Source organism: Oncorhynchus gorbuscha, linkage group LG09, assembly GCF_021184085.1.
Source record: "Oncorhynchus gorbuscha isolate QuinsamMale2020 ecotype Even-year linkage group LG09, OgorEven_v1.0, whole genome shotgun sequence".
In the NCBI taxonomy this organism is placed as follows: Eukaryota; Metazoa; Chordata; class Actinopteri; order Salmoniformes; family Salmonidae; genus Oncorhynchus; species Oncorhynchus gorbuscha.
Window position 1 is genome coordinate 15,821,601 of NC_060181.1, and position 17,388 is coordinate 15,838,988.

The 17,388-nt window shown below is 45.3% G+C and overlaps 1 protein-coding gene across 1 annotated transcript in view; it reads left to right on the forward strand.

Annotated features, from left to right (window-relative positions):
* LOC124043194 (adhesion G protein-coupled receptor B2-like) overlaps positions 1-17,388 on the forward strand; it is a 557,845-nt gene that overhangs the window by 497,593 nt on the left and 42,864 nt on the right. The window contains exons 29-30 of the mRNA XM_046361489.1: positions 3,046-3,218; positions 8,202-8,876. Of these exons, the coding sequence (XP_046217445.1) occupies positions 3,046-3,218; positions 8,202-8,876 (848 nt within the window). The remainder of the gene's footprint in view (positions 1-3,045; positions 3,219-8,201; positions 8,877-17,388) is intronic.

The window sequence follows — 17,388 nt, forward strand, 5'->3', positions numbered from 1 at the left end:
GTCATACTGTTTTTATACCATCTTACCTATTTTAACTTTGTTTTATGTACTGTATTGTAAGTTCACTATATATGCCTCAAACTCTTATCCATATCCCTTTATCCTGCATTCTATATCTATCTTTCTCTCTATCTCTATATTTCTCTCTATCTCTATCCTACACTCTCTCTATTCTGCTCTCTATCTCTATCCTGCATTCTATATCTATCTTTCTCTCTATCTCTATCCTGCACTCTCTCTATTCTGCTCTCTATCTCCATCCTGCTCTATCTCTATCCTGCACTCTCTCTATTCTGCTCTCTATCTCCATCCTGCTCTATCTCTATCCTGCACTCTCTCTATTCTGCTCTCTATCTCTATCCTGCACTCTCTCTATTCTGCTCTCTATCTCCATCCTGCTCTATCTCTATTCTGCTCTCTATCTCTATCCTGCACTCTCTCTATTCTGCTCTCTATCTCTATCCTGATCTATATCTATTCTGTTCTCTATCCTGCTCTCTATCTCTATTCTGCTCTCTATCTCCATCCTGCTCTATACCTATTATGTTCTCTATCTCCATCCTGCTCTATATCTATTCTGCTATCTATCTCTATTCTGCTCTCTATCTCTATCCTGCACTCTCTCTATTCTGCTCTCTATCTCCATCCTGCTCTATCTCTATTCTGCTCTCTATCTCTATCCTGCTCTATACCTATTCTGTTCTCTATCTCTATTCTGCTCTCTATCTCTGTCCTGCACTCTCTCTATTCTGCTCTCTATCTCTATCCTGATCTATATCTATTCTGTTCTCTATCCTGCTCTCTATCTCTATTCTGCTCTCTATCTCCATCCTGCACTCTCTCTATTCTGCTCTCTATCTCCATCCTGCTCTATCTCTATTCTGCTCTCTATCTCTATCCTGATCTATATCTATTTTATTCTCTATCCTGCTCTCTATCTCTATTCTGCTCTCTATCTCCATCCTGCACTCTCTCTATTCTGCTCTCTATCTCTATCCTGATCTATATCTATTCTGTTCTCTATCCTGCTCTCTATCTCTATTCTGCTCTCTATCTCCATCCTGCTCTATACCTATTCTGTTCTCTATCTCCATCCTGCTCTATATCTATTCTGCTCTCTATCTCTATCCTGATCTATATCTATTCTGTTCTCTATCCTGCTCTCTATCTCTATTCTGCTCTCTATCTCCATCCTGCACTCTCTCTATTCTGCTCTCTATCTCTATCCTGGTCTATATCTATTCTGTTCTCTATTCTGCTCTCTATCTCCATCCTGCTCTATACCTATTCTGTTCTCTATCTCCATCCTGCTCTATATATATTCTGCTCTCTATCCTGATCTATATCTATTCTGTTCTCTATTCTGCTCTATCTCTATTCTGCTCTCTATCTCTATCCTGCTCTATATCTATTCTTCTCTCTATCTCTATCCTGATCTATATCTGTTCTGTTCTCTATCTCCATCCTGCTCTATATCTATTCTGCTCTCTATCTCTAATCTGCTTTCTATCTCTATCCTGCTCTATATCTATTCTGCTCTCCATCTCTATCCTGCTCTATATATATATATTATGTTCTCTATCTCTATCCTGCTCTATATCACTATCCTGCTCTCTCTAAATTCTGCTCTCAATCTCTATTCTGCACTCTATCTCTATTCTGTTCTAAATCTATTCTGCTCCCTTCCTCTTTTCTGCTCCATATCTCTATTCTGTTCTCTATGTCTATTCTGCTCTCTCTCTTTTCTGCTCTCCATCTCTATATTCTGCTCTCTATATCTATCATGCTCTCTATCTCTATTCTGCTCTCTATATCTATCCTGCTCACTATCTCTATTCTGCTCTGCGTATCTATCCTGATCTATATACGGCTCTCTATCTCTATTCTGCTCTGTATCTCTATCCTGATCTATACTCTGCTCTCTATCCTGCTCTGTATCTCTATTCTGCTCTCTATCTCTATTCTGCTCTGTATCTCTATCCTGATCTATATACTGCTCTCTATCCTGCTCTGTATCTCTATCCTGATCTATATACTGCTCTCTATTCTGCTCTGTATCTCTATCCTGATCTATATACTGCTCTCTATCTCTATTCTGCTCTGTATCTCTATCCTGATCTATATACGGCTCTCTATCTCTATTCTGCTCTGTATCTCTATCCTGATCTATATACTGCTCTCTATCCTGCTCTGTATCTCTATCCTGATCTATATACTGCTCTCTATTCTGCTCTGTATCTCTATCCTGATCTATATACTGCTCACTATCTCTATTCTGCTCTGCGTATCTATCCTGATCTATATACGGCTCTCTATCTCTATTCTGCTCTGTATCTCTATCCTGATCTATATCCTGCTCTCTATCCTGCTCTGTATCTCCATTCTGCTCTCTATCTCTATTCTGCTCCCTTTCTCTATTCTACTCTCTATCACTATTCTGTTCTCTATCTCTATTCTATTCTCTATCTCTATTCTGCTCTCTATCTTGCTCTCTATCTCTATCCTACTCTCTATCACTATTCTGCTCTCTATCCCGATTCTGTTCTGCTCTCTCTCTTTTCTGCTCTGTATCTGTGTCTCTATTCTGCTCTCTATCTCTAAATTCTGCTCTCTATCTCTAAATTCTGCTCTCTATCTCTAAATTCTGCTCTCTATCTCTAAATTCTGCTCTCTATCTCTATTCTGCTCTCTATCTCTATTCTTCTCCCATCCTCTATTCTGCTCTCTTTCTCCATCTCTATATTCTGCTCTCTATATCTATCATGCTCTCTATCTCTATTCTGCTCTCTATCTCTATCCTACTCTCTATCTCTATTCTGCTCTCTATCCCTATTCTGTTCTGCTCTCTCTCTTTTCTGCTCTGTATCTGTGTCTCTATTCTGCTCTCTATCTCTAAATTCTGCTCTCTATCTCTATTCTGTTCTCTATCTCTATTCTTCTCCCATCCTCTATTCTGCTCTCTATCTCTATTCTGTTCTCCATCTGTATTCTGCTCTTTATCCCCACCTCCTTTGCCCTCTCTCTCCTCTCACTCTCTCCCTCCAGTCATCTTCAAGGAAGTTAACACCTGTAACCCAGCAACCATCACCGGGACCCTCTCCCGTATCTCCCTTGATGAAGAGGATGACCCCAAGCTGGCGGCCCACCAGGAGGGGGGCCTAGGGGTCAACTTCAGCTCCCTCCCTGGAAACATCCCCCCTCCCAACCTACTCGTCCAGGTGAGGGACCGATTGGATGGATGAATAAATGGGCAGACGGGCGATGGGATTAAATGCAAAACAAATCTACTCACACAATCAAATGTAGTTTCATTTAAGCCTATCAGTGTGCAGTACATTTGCATAGACCGTCCCTCTCAGGCATGTTGGGTCGTTAGGGGCGGCAGGTAGAGTAGCAGTTAGAGAGTGAACTCAGAGGGTTGCCAGGTCGAATCCCGGGTCCAATGGGAAAAATCTGTTGGGACGTGAGCTGGCAACCGGAGGGTTGCTGGTATGAAATCCTAGATGCCATTGACTGCAGTTGTTCCCTTGAGCAAGGGACCCCCACAACAACAGCTCCCTGGGCGCCGAGTATGGCAGCCCCCCACACCACTCCAAAAAACCAGTGTAGCCTAGTGTAGCCTAGTGTAGCCTAGTGTAGCCTAGTGTAGCCTAGTGTAGCCTAGTGTAGCCTAGTGTAGCCTAGTGTAGCCTAGTGTAGCCTAGTGTAGCCTAGTGTAGCCTAGTGTAGCCTAGTGTAGCCTAGTGGTTAGAGCGTTGGACTAGTAACCAGAAGGTTGCAAGTTCAAACCCCTGAGCTGACAAGGTACAAATCTGTCGTTCTGCCCCTGAACAGGCAGTTAACCCACTGTTCCCAGGCCGTCATTGAAAATAAGAATGTGTTCTTAACTGACTTGCCTGGTTAAATAAAGGTAAAATTAAAATATATATATATACAGAGCATTCGGAAAGTATTAAGACACCTTGACTTGTTCCACATTATGTTACGTTACAGCCTTATTCTAAAATGGATTACATTGTTTTGTTTTCTTCATCAACACCCCATAATGAAAAAGCAAAAACAGGTTTTTAGAACATTTTGCAAATTTACAGAAAATAAAAAAATGAAATAAACACATTTACATGAGTATTCAGACCGTTTACTCAGTACTTTGCTGAAGCACCTTTGGCAGCGATTACAGCCTCATATCTTCTTGGGTATGACACTACAAGCTTGGCACACCTGTATTTTGGGAGTTTCTCTGCAGATCATCTCAAGCTCTGTCAGGTTGGATGGGGAGCGTTGCTTCACAGCTTTTTTCAGGTGTCTCCAGAGATATTCGATTGGGTTCTAGTCTGGGATCTCGCTGGGCCACTCAAGGACATTCAGAGACTTGTCCTGAATCCACTCCTGTGTTACCTTGGCTGTGTGCTAAGGGTCAATGTCCTGTTGGAAGGTATAAACCGTTGTCCCAGTCTGAGGTCCAGAGTTCTCTGGAGTAGGTTTTCAACCTGTTTGGGAAAGGCGTGCCACTAGTGGGACACCTCGACAACATCCGGTGCTCTCTGGAGTAGGTTTTCAACCTGTTTGGGAAAGGCGTGCCACTAGTGGGACACCTCGACAACATCCGGTGCTCTCTGGAGTAGGTTTTCAAACATTTTGGGAAAGGCGTGCCGCTAGTGGGACACCTCGGCAACATCCGGAACATCTGGAGTAGGTTTTCAACCTGTTTGGGAAAGGCGTGCCACTAGTGGGACACCTCGACAACATCCGGTGCTCTCTGGAGTAGGTTTTCAAACATTTTGGGAAAGGCGTGCCGCTAGTGGGACACCTCGACAACATCCGGAACATCTGGAGTAGGTTTTCAACCTGTTTGGGAAAGGCGTGCCACTAGTTGGACACCTCGACAACATCCGGTGCTCTCTGGAGTAGGTTTTCAACCTGTTTGGGAAAGGCGTGCCGCTAGCGGGACACCTCGACAACATCCAGAACATCTGGAGTAGGTTTTCAACCTGTTTGGGAAAGGCGTGCCGCTAGCGGGACACCTCGACAACATCCGGAACATCTGGAGGTTTTCAGGTTTTCAACCTGTTTTTCAACCTGGGAAAGGCGTGCCGCTAGCGGGACACCTCGACAACATCCGGAACATCTGGAGTAGGTTTTCAACCTGTTTGGGAAAGGCGTGCCGCTAGCGGGACACCTCGACAACATCCGGTGCTCTCTGGAGTAGGTTTTCAACCTGTTTGGGAAAGGCGTGCCGCTAGCGGGACACCTCGACAACATCCAGAACATCTGGATTAGGTTTTCAACCTGTTTGGGAAAGGCGTGCCGCTAGCGGGACACCTCGACAACATCCGGAACATCTGGAGTAGGTTTTCAACCTGTTTGGGAAAGGCGTGCCGCTAGCGGGACACCTCGACAACATCCGGTGCTCTCTGGAGTAGGTTTTCAACCTGTTTGGGAAAGGCGTGCCGCTAGCGGGACACCTCGACAACATCCGGAACATCTGGAGTAGGTTTTCAACCTGTTTGGGAAAGGCGTGCCGCTAGCGGGACACCTCGACAACATCCGGTGCTCTCTGGAGTAGGTTTTCAACCTGTTTGGGAAAGGCGTGCCGCTAACGGGACACCTCGACAACATCCGGTGCTCTCTGGAGTAGGTTTTCAACCTGTTTGGGAAAGGCGTGCCGCTAGTGGGACACCTCGACAACATCCGGTGAAATTGCAGAGCGCCAAATTCAAATGTAATGACTATAATTTTTTAACATTCATGAAAATACAAGTGTAATACATCAAAATAACTCTTAACTTATTAACTTAACAGATTTAAAAAATGTTTTACGGCTAAAGAAAACCATTTGATTATCTGAGGACAGCGCCCTGCTTACCAACACATGAAAAACATATTTCAACCAGGCAAGTGCGACACAAAAGTCAGAAATGGCGATATAAAAATGCCTTTGATGATTTTCTTCTGTTGGCATTCAAATAATGTTGCTCGATAATGTCCTTCTTTATATCCATAAAAAATCAGTTTAGCTGACGCACTTCAGTCAATAATCCATCCAGTTTCCCTCCATCAAATTGCATACAAAATGAATCCCAAACGTTACTAATAAACTTTTCCAAACAAGTCAAACAGCATTTATAATCAAACCTTAGGTACCCTAATACGCAAATAAACAATCAAATTTAAGACTGAGAATAGTATGTTCATTACCGGAGATAAATAAGAAAGAATGTGCTTTCCTCCACACGCATGGAAACACTACAGCCAAAATGGGAGCCACCTAGAAAAACTACAATTTCCGGGTAATTTTCCCAAAAACCAGCCTAAACTCTTTCTAAAGACTGTTGACATCTACCAATTATATGCATATCCTAGCTTATGGGCCTGATAACAGGCAGGTTACTTTGGGCACGCTTTTCATCCGGATATGAAAATACTGCCACCTATCCCAAATAAGTTTTAAGGATCTCTCTGTACTTTGCTCTGTTCATCTTTCCCTCTATCCCGACTAGTCTCCCAGTCCCTGTCACTGAAAAACATCCCCACAGGATGATGCTGCCACGTGACGCTTGGCATTCAGGCCAAAGAGTTCAATCTTGGTTTCATCAGAACAGAGAATCTTGTTTCTTAATCTGAGCGTAATTTGGTGCCTTTTGGCAAACTCCAAACGTGCTGTCATGTGCCTTTAATAGAGAGCTAGCTTCCATCTGGCCACTCTACCATAAAGGCCTCATTGGTGGAGTGCTGCAGAGATTGTTGTCCTTCTGGAAGGTTCTCCCATCTCCACAGAGGAACTCTGTAGCTCTGCCAGAGTGACCATCGAGTTCTTGGTCACCTCCCTTGACCAAGGTCCTTCTCCCCCGATTGCTCAATTTGGCCAGGCGGCCAGCTCTAGGAAGCGTCTTCCAAACTTCTTCCATTTAAGAATGATGAAGACCACTGTTCCTGGAGACCTTCAATGCTGTAGAAGTGTTTGGTACCCTTCCCCACATCTGTGCCTTAACACAAGCCTGTCTCGGAGCACTACGGACAATTCCTTTGACGTCATGACTTGTTTTTTTCTCCGGCATTGTCACAATCATCGTCAAGGAAATGACCAGACCAAGGTGCAGGGTGGTAAGCGTACAACAAAACAATAAACAACAAAACGAACGTGAAGCTCTGTGAGGCTATACATGCCACTAACAAAGACAACCCACAAATGAGAAAAGGAAAAAAGGCTGCCTAAGTATGATTCCCAATCAGAGACAACGATAGACAGCTGTCTCTGATTGAGAATCATACCCGGCCAAAAACAAAGAACCAGAAAGCATAGACTTTCCCACCCGAGTCACACCCTGACCAAACAAACAGAGAATAAAAGGATCTCTACAGTCAGGACGTGACAGGCATGCACTGTTAACTGTGGGACACTATATAGACAGGTGTGTTCCTTTCCAAATCATGTCAAATCAATTTAATTTACAGCGTGGACTCCAATCAGGTTTTAGAAACATCTCATGGATGATCAATGGAAAAAGGATACACTTGAGCTCAATATTGAGTCTCATAACAAAAGGTCTAAAAACGTATGTAAATTAGGTAAATCTGTTTTTGCTTTGTGATTATGGCCTATTGTGTGTAGATTGCTGAGGATATAAATATGTTTTTATCCATTTTAGAATACAGCTGTAACTTAACAAAATATGGATAAAAAGTCAAGGGGTCTGAATACTTTTCAAATGCACTGTACACTGTATGTCTGTCTTTTGGAGTGGTTGGATTTTAAAGGTGTGTCAAATTTTGATTGGTCCTCTACATTGACCAATAAAGTGATCTTAATCTTACAATTATTTTTACCAGAAATTAAGTAAGTAGTGATATCAACACTAACTAATCTATATTGTCTTCAGTGATAGCATACTTTTATGTAAGAGTTTATATCTAGAACCGAAAAGGGTTCTTCGTCTGTCTCCATAGGAGAACCCTTTGAAACTCTTTTTGATTCCAGGTAGAACCTGTTTGATTCCAAGTAGAACCCTTTTGGCTTCCATATAAAAACTCTTTCCACAGAGGGTTCTACATGGAACCCAAAAGTGTTCTGCTATGGGGACAGGCGAAGAACCCTTTTGGAACCCATTTTTCAAAGAGTGTATTTAGTGATGTCAGTGATAATATCTGTAGTCTATTTAGTGATGAATCCCTAATATGAGTTTCCCCGTCTCACCATGCAGGTGCCCCCGCTGGGTGTTCTGAACGAGCTGAGTGACACCACTGTGAAAAAGGAGGTGAACGTGGAGCAGCAGATGCACCAGGGGAACCCCAGGAACACGGCGCCTGTCTACCTGTGCACTGAGAGCGGGATGGGCTGGTCTCGACCGCCCCCTCCTGCCAATACTCTGGATGGACCTTGTGGGGGAGGGGAGGGGGACTATATGGTGTTACCCCGTAGGACGGTCAGTTTAAAACCCCCTCTGCCCCCAGGTCTGGGGCTGGGGCTGGGGGGCGAGGACAAGCCGCTTAACATCGCAGTGGACGACCCGCCCTTCCCCCCGCCCCCATCGCCCATGACCCTCCACCCGGCAGAGAGCGAGGCCTACCCAGCTGACTTCATCTCCCCCGGCGACCACAACATGAACATCGGCATGAACATGAACCGCTCTTACGGGACGGTCAAGCAGCTCCCCGTGCACGGGAATCAAGGTCCCCAGGGCCACATGCACGCTCCGGGCGTCCACGTGCATGGGAGCAACATGCATGACTACGGGCACTCGCTGAAGCCTGGCCAGAGGCCATCGGTGAGGCAGATTCTAACAGGAGGGGGAGGCGCGGTGGAGCGCAACCGGACCCTGCCACGCAACCTGGGCAGCACCAACACTAACACCAGCCTCTCCGCTGGCTCCCTGGAGGTAAAGAGAGAGTGATGGAGGGACGGGAGGAGAGTGTTTACAACCAGGTTGTATGACAGCTAGCATCAGTCTCTCTGCTAGCTGAAAGGGGATGATGGAGGGACGGGAGGAGAGTGTTTACAACCAGGTTGTATGACAGCTAGCATCAGTCTCTCTGCTAGCTGAAAGGGGGTGATGGAGGGACGGGAGGAGAGTGTTTACAACCAGGTTGTATGACAGCTAGCATCAGTCTCTCTGCTAGCTGAAAGGGGGTGATGGAGGGAACAGAAGGGATGATGGGAGGAGAAGGAGCGCCAGATACAAACACTCACTCCGCTCTTCATACACACACGTTGTCCAGATACAAGGTTAACCAAAACCCATGACAGAAAGATCACACACCAATCTTTCTCAAATACACACTGTGTATTGTTGTTATTGTTGAAACATAGTGATTTCCTATATAGTCATGTCCTAGGGTTGATATTAGCAGAGAAAGAAGATGGGTATGAACAATAAACCAGGGTATTGAATGGTGATTTAACTGTGGATGCCACTGTGATCCAGGTCTGTCAGAAGTCTGTGTGTGAGCCGTGTGTGTGTGTATGTGTGTGTACGTGTCTGTATGTGTGTATGTGTGTGTACGTGTCTGTGTGTGTGTATGTGTGTATGTGTACATGTGTGTATGTGTGTGTACGTGTGTGTATGTGTGTGTACGTGTGTGTATGTGTGTACGTGTGTGTATGTGTGTGTACATGTGTGTATGTGTATTTGTGTGTATGTGTGTGTACGTGTCTGTATGTGTGTATGTGTGTATGTGTGTGTACTTGTGTGTTTGTGTGTACGTGTCTGTGTGTATGTGTGTGTATGTGTGTATGTGTGTGTACTTGTGTGTTTGTGTGTACGTGTCTGTGTTTATGTGTGTGTATGTGTGTATGTGTGCTGGCGCTCGCTCTAGTGGCAATATAACCAGTCAGGGGATTCCCAAACTTGGACCTGGGGACGTTTCCCAGACACTGCATAACTGATTCAAAAAATCAACTAATCAATGAGCTTTGATAATTTGATTCAGCTGTGTAGTGTTAGGGCAAAAACTAATTATGGGATATAAAGATGTCTACATTCATGCAGATTGGTAAACACACACACACACACACACACACACACACACACACACACACACACACACACACACACACACACACACACACACACACACACACACACACACACACACACACACACACACACACACACACACTTTTGTGTCTATAATCACCCTTCCGGCCTACAAGGAGGCAGAGCAGATGGGGTGACAGGGACAGGAGAAGTGGGGATACCTAGTCAGTTGCACAACTGAATGCATTCAACTGAAATGTGTCTTACGTATTTAACCCAACCCCTCTGAATCAGAGATGTCAGGAGGGCTGCCTTAATTGACATCCATGGCGCCCGGGGAACAGTGGGGTTAACTGCCTTGTTCAGGGGCATAACAACAGATTTGTACCTTGTCAGCTCAGGGATTCGATCCAGCAACCTTTCGGTTACTGGCCCACACACACACACACACACACACACACACACACACACACACACACACACACACACACACACACACACACACACACACACACACACACACACACACACACACACACACACACACACACACACACACACACACACACACACACACACACTTTTGTGTCTATAATCACCCTTCCGGCCTACAAGGAGGCAGAGCAGATGGGGTGACAGGGACAGGAGAAGTGGGGATACCTAGTCAGTTGCACAACTGAATGCATTCAACTGAAATGTGTCTTACGCATTTAACCCAACCCCTCTGAATCAGAGATGTCAGGAGGGCTGCCTTAATTGACATCCATGGCGCCCGGGGAACAGTGGGGTTAACTGCCTTGTTCAGGGGCATAACAACAGATTTGTACCTTGTCAGCTCAGGGATTCGATCCAGCAACCTTTCGGTTACTGGCACACACACACACACACACACACACACACACACACACACACACACACACACACACACACACACACACACACACACACACACACACACACACACACACACACACACACACACACACACACACACACACACACACACACACACACACACACACACACACACACACAGGATCCTGCTGACTCACAAGGTTGATGAAGGAATGGGGACAGTACTTACGCTGAAGGACAGGGTAGTGCACGTGCTTCATGTAGAATGAAATGCATTACAGCCCAGTTTTTAAAACATCTCACTCAGATGAATGGCTTGCATCCCAAATGGCACCCTGTTCCCTATTTATTGCAGTGCTTTTGACCAGGGCCCATAGGGTAGGCCTACTATAGAAGGAATAGGGTGTAATTTGGAACTCAGACTTTGAGTCCACTCCTGAATATCTTTAAACATCCCTCTGCGAGACGTCTGAGGTATCCAGAATATCTTTAAACATCCCTCTGAGAGACGTCTGAGGTATCCTGAATATCTTTAAACATCCCTCTGAGAGACGTCTGAGGTATCCTGAATATCTTTAAACATCCCTCTGAGAGACGTCTGAGGTATCCTGAAGAGCTTTAAACATCCCTCTGAGAGACGTCTGAGGTATCCAGAATATCTTTAAACATCCCTCTGAGAGACGTCTGAGGTATCCTGAATATCTTTAAACATCCCTCTGAGAGACGTCTGAGGTATCCAGAATATCTTTAAACATCCCTCTGAGAGACGTCTGAGGTATCCTGAATATCTTTAAACATCCCTCTGAGAGACGTCTGAGGTATCCTGAATATCTTTAAACATCCCTCTGAGAGACGTCTGAGGTATCCTGAAGAGCTTTAAACATCCCTCTGAGAGACGTCTGAGGTATCCTGAATATCTTTAAACATCCCTCTGAGAGACGTCTGAGGTATCCTGAATATCTTTAAACATCCCTCTGAGAGACGTCTGAGGTATCCAGAATATCTTTAAACATCCCTCTGAGAGACGTCTGAGGTATCCAGAATATCTTTAAACATCCCTCTGAGAGACGTCTGAGGTATCCAGAATATCTTTAAACATCCCTCTTAGAGACGTCTGAGGTATCGCTGTGCTTAGCTTGATGTATTGTCTGTGTCCAAGATTACACCACAGGAGGCTGGTTGCACCTTAATTGGGGAGGACGAGCTCGTGGAATGGTATCAAATACATCAAACATGGTTTCTATGTGTTTGTTACATTACATTTACATTTAAGTCATTTAGCAGACGCTCTTATCCAGAGCGACTTACAAATTGGTGCATTCACCTTATGACATCCAGTGGAACAGCCACTTTACAATAGTGCATCTAAATATTTTAAGGGGGGGGGGGGTGAGAAGGATTACTTTATCCTATCCTAAGTATTCCTTAAAGAGGTGGGGTTTCAGGTGTCTCCGGAAGGTGGTGATTGACTCCGCTGTCCTGGCGTCGTGAGGGAGTTTGTTCCACCATTGGGGAGCCAGAGCAGCGAACAGTTTTGACTGGGCTGAGCGGGAACTGTACTTCCTCAGTGGTAGGGAGACGAGCAGGCCAGAGGTGGATGAACGCAGTGCCCTTATTTGGGTGTAGGGCCTGATCAGAGCCTGGAGGTACTGAGGTGCCGTTCCCCTCACAGCTCCGTAGGCAAGCACCATGGTCTTGTAGCGGATGCGAGCTTCAACTGGAAGCCAGTGGAGAGAGCGGAGGAGCGGGGTGACGTGAGAGAACTTGGGAAGGTTGAACACTAGACGGGCTGCGGCGTTCTGGATGAGTTGTAGGGGTTTAATGGCACAGGCAGGGAGCCCAGCCAACAGCGAGTTGCAGTAATCCAGACGGGAGATGACAAGTGCCTGGATTAGGACCTGCGCCGCTTCCTGTGTGAGGCAAGGTCGTACTCTGCGGATGTTGTAGAGCATGAACCTACAGGAACGGGCCACCGCCTTGATGTTAGTTGAGAACGACAGGGTGTTGTCCAGGATCACGCCAAGGTTCTTAGCGCTCTGGGAGGAGGACACAATGGAGTTGTCAACCGTGATGGCGAGATCATGGAACGGGCAGTCCTTCCCCGGGAGGAAGAGCAGCTCCGTCTTGCCGAAGTTCAGCTTGAGATGGTGATCCGTCATCCACACTGATATGTCTGCTAGACATGCAGAGATGCGATTCGCCACCTGGTCATCAGATTGTTACCTTTCCCTTTGCTCCGTTCCAGCCATTATTAAGAGCCGTCCTCCCCTCAACAGCCTGAATTACATACCATTTCCTTTATAGCACACTGTGTTTGACTCTGGTCAAAAGTAGTTCACTATAGAGAGAATAGGGCTCTGGTCAAAAGTAGTGCACTACTAGAGGGAATAGGATGCCACTTGGGACTCATTCATCATTGATCAGAGGCTTTGATAAACCGTTTATTTCCTCCTGTTTGAGGAAAATGACCTCTCCAGACGGAGATTGTGTGCTCCATAAAATCAAACGAAAAGATATGAAGATGCAAAATGTAAGGTATTACAGTAATTGACTTGATTGCTTTGGAGATTTTGGAGAGGGTTGAGGTTTTAGTATTGAGATTTGTAGATTTTAATGTGAAAGCTAGAAAAAGTCCATTTTCATAACGTCTTGAAAAGCTCTGTAATGTTGTTTGCTGTTGTGAAGAGACTTTTAGGAAAAGTAGAGGTGGGAAGGATGGAGAGGAGAGAGTGATGAGAGAGTGATGAGAGAAGGAAGGAGAAGACAGGAGAGAGTGATGAGATGAGGAGAGGAGAGATTGATGAGTGATGAGGGAAGGAGAGGAGAGGAGGGAGTGATGAAGGAAGGAGAGGAGAGAGTGATGAGGGAAGGAAGAAGAGGAGAGAGTGATGAGGGAAGGAGATGAGAGAGTGATGAGCAAAGGAGAGAGGAGCGAGTGATGAGGGAAGGAGAGGAGAGAGTGATGAGGGAAGGAGAGGAGAGGAGAGTTATGAGGGTAGGAGAGGAGAGAGTTATAAGGAGAGGAGAGGAGAGAGTGATGAGGGAAGAAGAGGAGAGAGTGATGAGGGATGGAAGGAGAGGACAGATGATGGACGAAGAGTAGAGAGTGATGAGGGAAGGAAGAATAGGAGAGAGTGATGAGTGATGAGGGAAGGAGAGGAGAAAAGAGAGTGATGAGGGAAGGAGAGGAGAGAGTGATGAGGGAAGGAGAGGAGAGAGTGATGAGGGAAGGAGAGGAGAGGAGTGATGAGGGAAGGAAGGAGAGGAGAGGGTGATGAGGGAAGGAGAGAGGGGTGAGGGAAGAAGAGGAGAGAGTGATGAGGGATGGAAGGAGAGGACAGATGATGGACGAAGAGTAGAGAGTGATGAGGGAAGGAGAGGAGAGGAGAGAGTGATAAGATGAGGAGAGGAGAGGAGAGGAGAGATTGATGAGTGATGAGGGAAGGAGAGGAGAAAAGAGAGTGATGAGGGAAGGAGAGGAGAAGAGAGAGTGATGAGGGAAGGAGAGGAGAAAAAAAGAATGATGAGGGAAGGAGAGGAGAAGAGAGAGTGATGAGGGAAGGAGAGGAGAAGAGAGAGTGATGAGGGAAGGAGAGGAGAAGAGAGAGTGATGAGGGAAGGAGAGGAGAAGAGAGAGTGATGAGGGAAGGAGAGGAGAAGAGAGAGTGATGAGGGAAGGAGAGGAGAGGAGAGAGTGATGAGGGAAGGAGAGGAGAGGAGTGATGAGGGAAGGAAGGAGAGGAGAGGGTGATGAGGGAAGGAGAGAGGGGTGAGGGAAGGAGAGCAAAGGAGTGATGAGGGAGGGAAGGAAGGAGAGGAGAGAGTTATGATGGATGGAGAGGAGAGGAGAAGAGAGAGTGATGAGGGAAGGAGAGGAGAAGAGAGAGTGATGAGGGAAGGAGAGGAGAGGAGAGTTATGAGGGTAGGAGAGGAGAGAGTTATAAGGAAAGGAGAGGAGAGAGTGATGAGGGAAGAAGAGGAAAGAGTGATGAGGGATGGAAGGAGAGGACAGGAGAGAGTGATGAGGGAAGGAAGGAGAAGAGATAGTGATGAGGAGAGAGTGATGAGGAGAGGAGTGATGAGGGATGGAGAGGAGAGAGGAGAGGAGAGATTCATGGAAAAATCACATGATTTTGCGGTGTTCCAATAACATGTTTTCATTTGATCACGTGATCTTATGTGAAGTTAATGTGATGACATGTGACAACATGTAAAGCATCATGTGATAACATGAAACCACATGTGAAAACGTGATCATATGTTAAGTCTTTCAAAAACATGTTTCCATGTGATTTCACAGGATTTTCAACATGTGAAATCATGTCATTTTTCTGTGAGGGTTGTTTCACTTCTCTGCGAATGTCATGCTGTGAAGTGGCATTGGTGGGTGTTCCTCAGTAAGAACAACAGTTTGTTCCGACAAATATTGGGTGATGTAGTACGCTTGCACGTAGGACGTGTGATGGAGAGTGGATCTTTGTGAAAGTATGTGTGCCTTCATTCAAGTGCATAGTGAATGTGTACTGTATAGTACTGGGGATTGTCAAATGTCCTCATGGGATCGCTTTTGTGAAGGTTAGAGGTTACACACACAACGCGATGACTGTGACAAAGTGTTTGAATGAGAGAGATCTGAGTCATTGCTTGAGGCTAAAATGGAACCAGGTACACCACTATCCAGGGGCCTATTTCAGATGCACCCTCAGTTCTCTACAACATTGTGTCTTCCTTTCTTTCTTCCTTTCTTTATTTCTGTCTTTCTTTAAAAGCCTCGGCTCTCGTAGCCTTTCTCTGCAAGTCCAGACATTAAAAGAAGGACCAGGGCTTTCAGCTAAATGTAGGGCCAATCTTCTCAGGGGTATAAAGGGTTTCTGAGAAAGAGAGCGAATGTCAGGGACAGACAAAAAGTCAAGAGAGTTAACTGTTAAATGCACCCCATCTCTGAGTGTGCAATAACTACAGCTGTCCATTAGGTCAAACCAAGCTAAGGAGTGACTGAGTGGTCTGATGCAGGAGACAGCATGGAAGACAGTTGAAGGACATTACATGACTGTCTCAATCATCTTGGACATACCTTCAATAGAATGAAGGCTGTTGGTTGTGGTGAACTTTAATAATACATTTTTTTTTTTATAGATTTGACTGTACCATTTAATCCAAAGCAGTTTACAGTAGCCACGTTTATTGGGAATATGTTGCCCATGTGAGAATGAAGCTCACAAAGTTTCACTGCATCAGAAGGACTTCATTTCATCTGAGCCACTACATGACGTGTGTTTTGTGTTAACATGCATGTTGCAAGTGGAAACTACTACTTTGCTACACACGTTTGTGTTGATGATGAGTGGAGGGGTCCAAGGATCTACAGACATTGACATGTCTTCTCTCCCCCCGACCCCCCCCCCCCCCCCTCCTCCCTCAGAGGAAAAGAGTACGGTACTCTGAGCTGGACTTTGAGGTAAGATGCCACCTACTACCCTCCCCCCAGCCTATCTCTGCTTCTGTCTGCTTCAGCCAGGTTTGACTGACGTTTAGAGGAGCCCATGGCATCTCTAACCCCCCCCGCCCCCTTGCGCCTGTGTCTCCCTTGAATTTAACTTGGTACAGTGACCCATACATAGTGTAGTCTGTTTCTACAACAAGGATCTAGGGCTCCCCCTGTGGATGGAAGGATTTGGTTTAATTTGATTGGCCAAAGGATTGATATATTGAACATGTACAAGCAGGTATACAAAAAGCAATAATTTAATTGATCTTTTTTTCAAACTGAATCAGTCAGTCATTTTGATCTCATTGGAAAATGCACAATGGGGTGCCAGGTCCTGGTTGCAGAAACAATGGTGCAGTGGAACGGTTTGAGTGGATGAATGAATTTTAGACTGTGAGTTTATGTCAGTTTGGTGTGTGTGTTTTGGGGGTAATCACATGTGTTTGTGTGTGTGTTGGCGCGTGAAATAATCGCGTGAAAGGAACAAGCCCTGGGAATCTAGCAAATCTCCAGTCTCAAACAGCCCCCCCCTCCCTAACAATTAACTAAACTAAATCCTTTGCTACACCCTATTCAAGTATTGGCTTTCCTTATCCTTACCATGTAAAGACTGGAGACTTGCTTTCCACTGCGGAGGCCTTGTCCATAGTAGAACTAAGGCATGTGTGGACTGAGCTACAATAAGATAACCTGGAGTAGAATGATGTTGCCAAAGGGCAACGATTTCCCAGAGCTCACAACCCTTCCTGTCTGACCGTAGTCTGCAAAACTGCATGATATGTCCCTCAAAATGTCTGACTTCCTGTTACTGTAATTTAATTATGCCAATATGCTTTCATTAATTGAAAACCCTTAATCTATTTTATGAGAATTTGTAAGATTCTTGTTTGCATAAAATAGATGGAGACCAGTCTTTTTAATAATAGGTAACAGAATTTATTCTCGGAGCGCGCTCCCACTTAACCACGAGCAACAGTTTATATACAGATCATGACGTCATTTCATTGCTTTAACAGAATCCCCTCCTCTCGACCGGGACAAAGTGAGGTGAAAAGTTCATTCTAACTTACT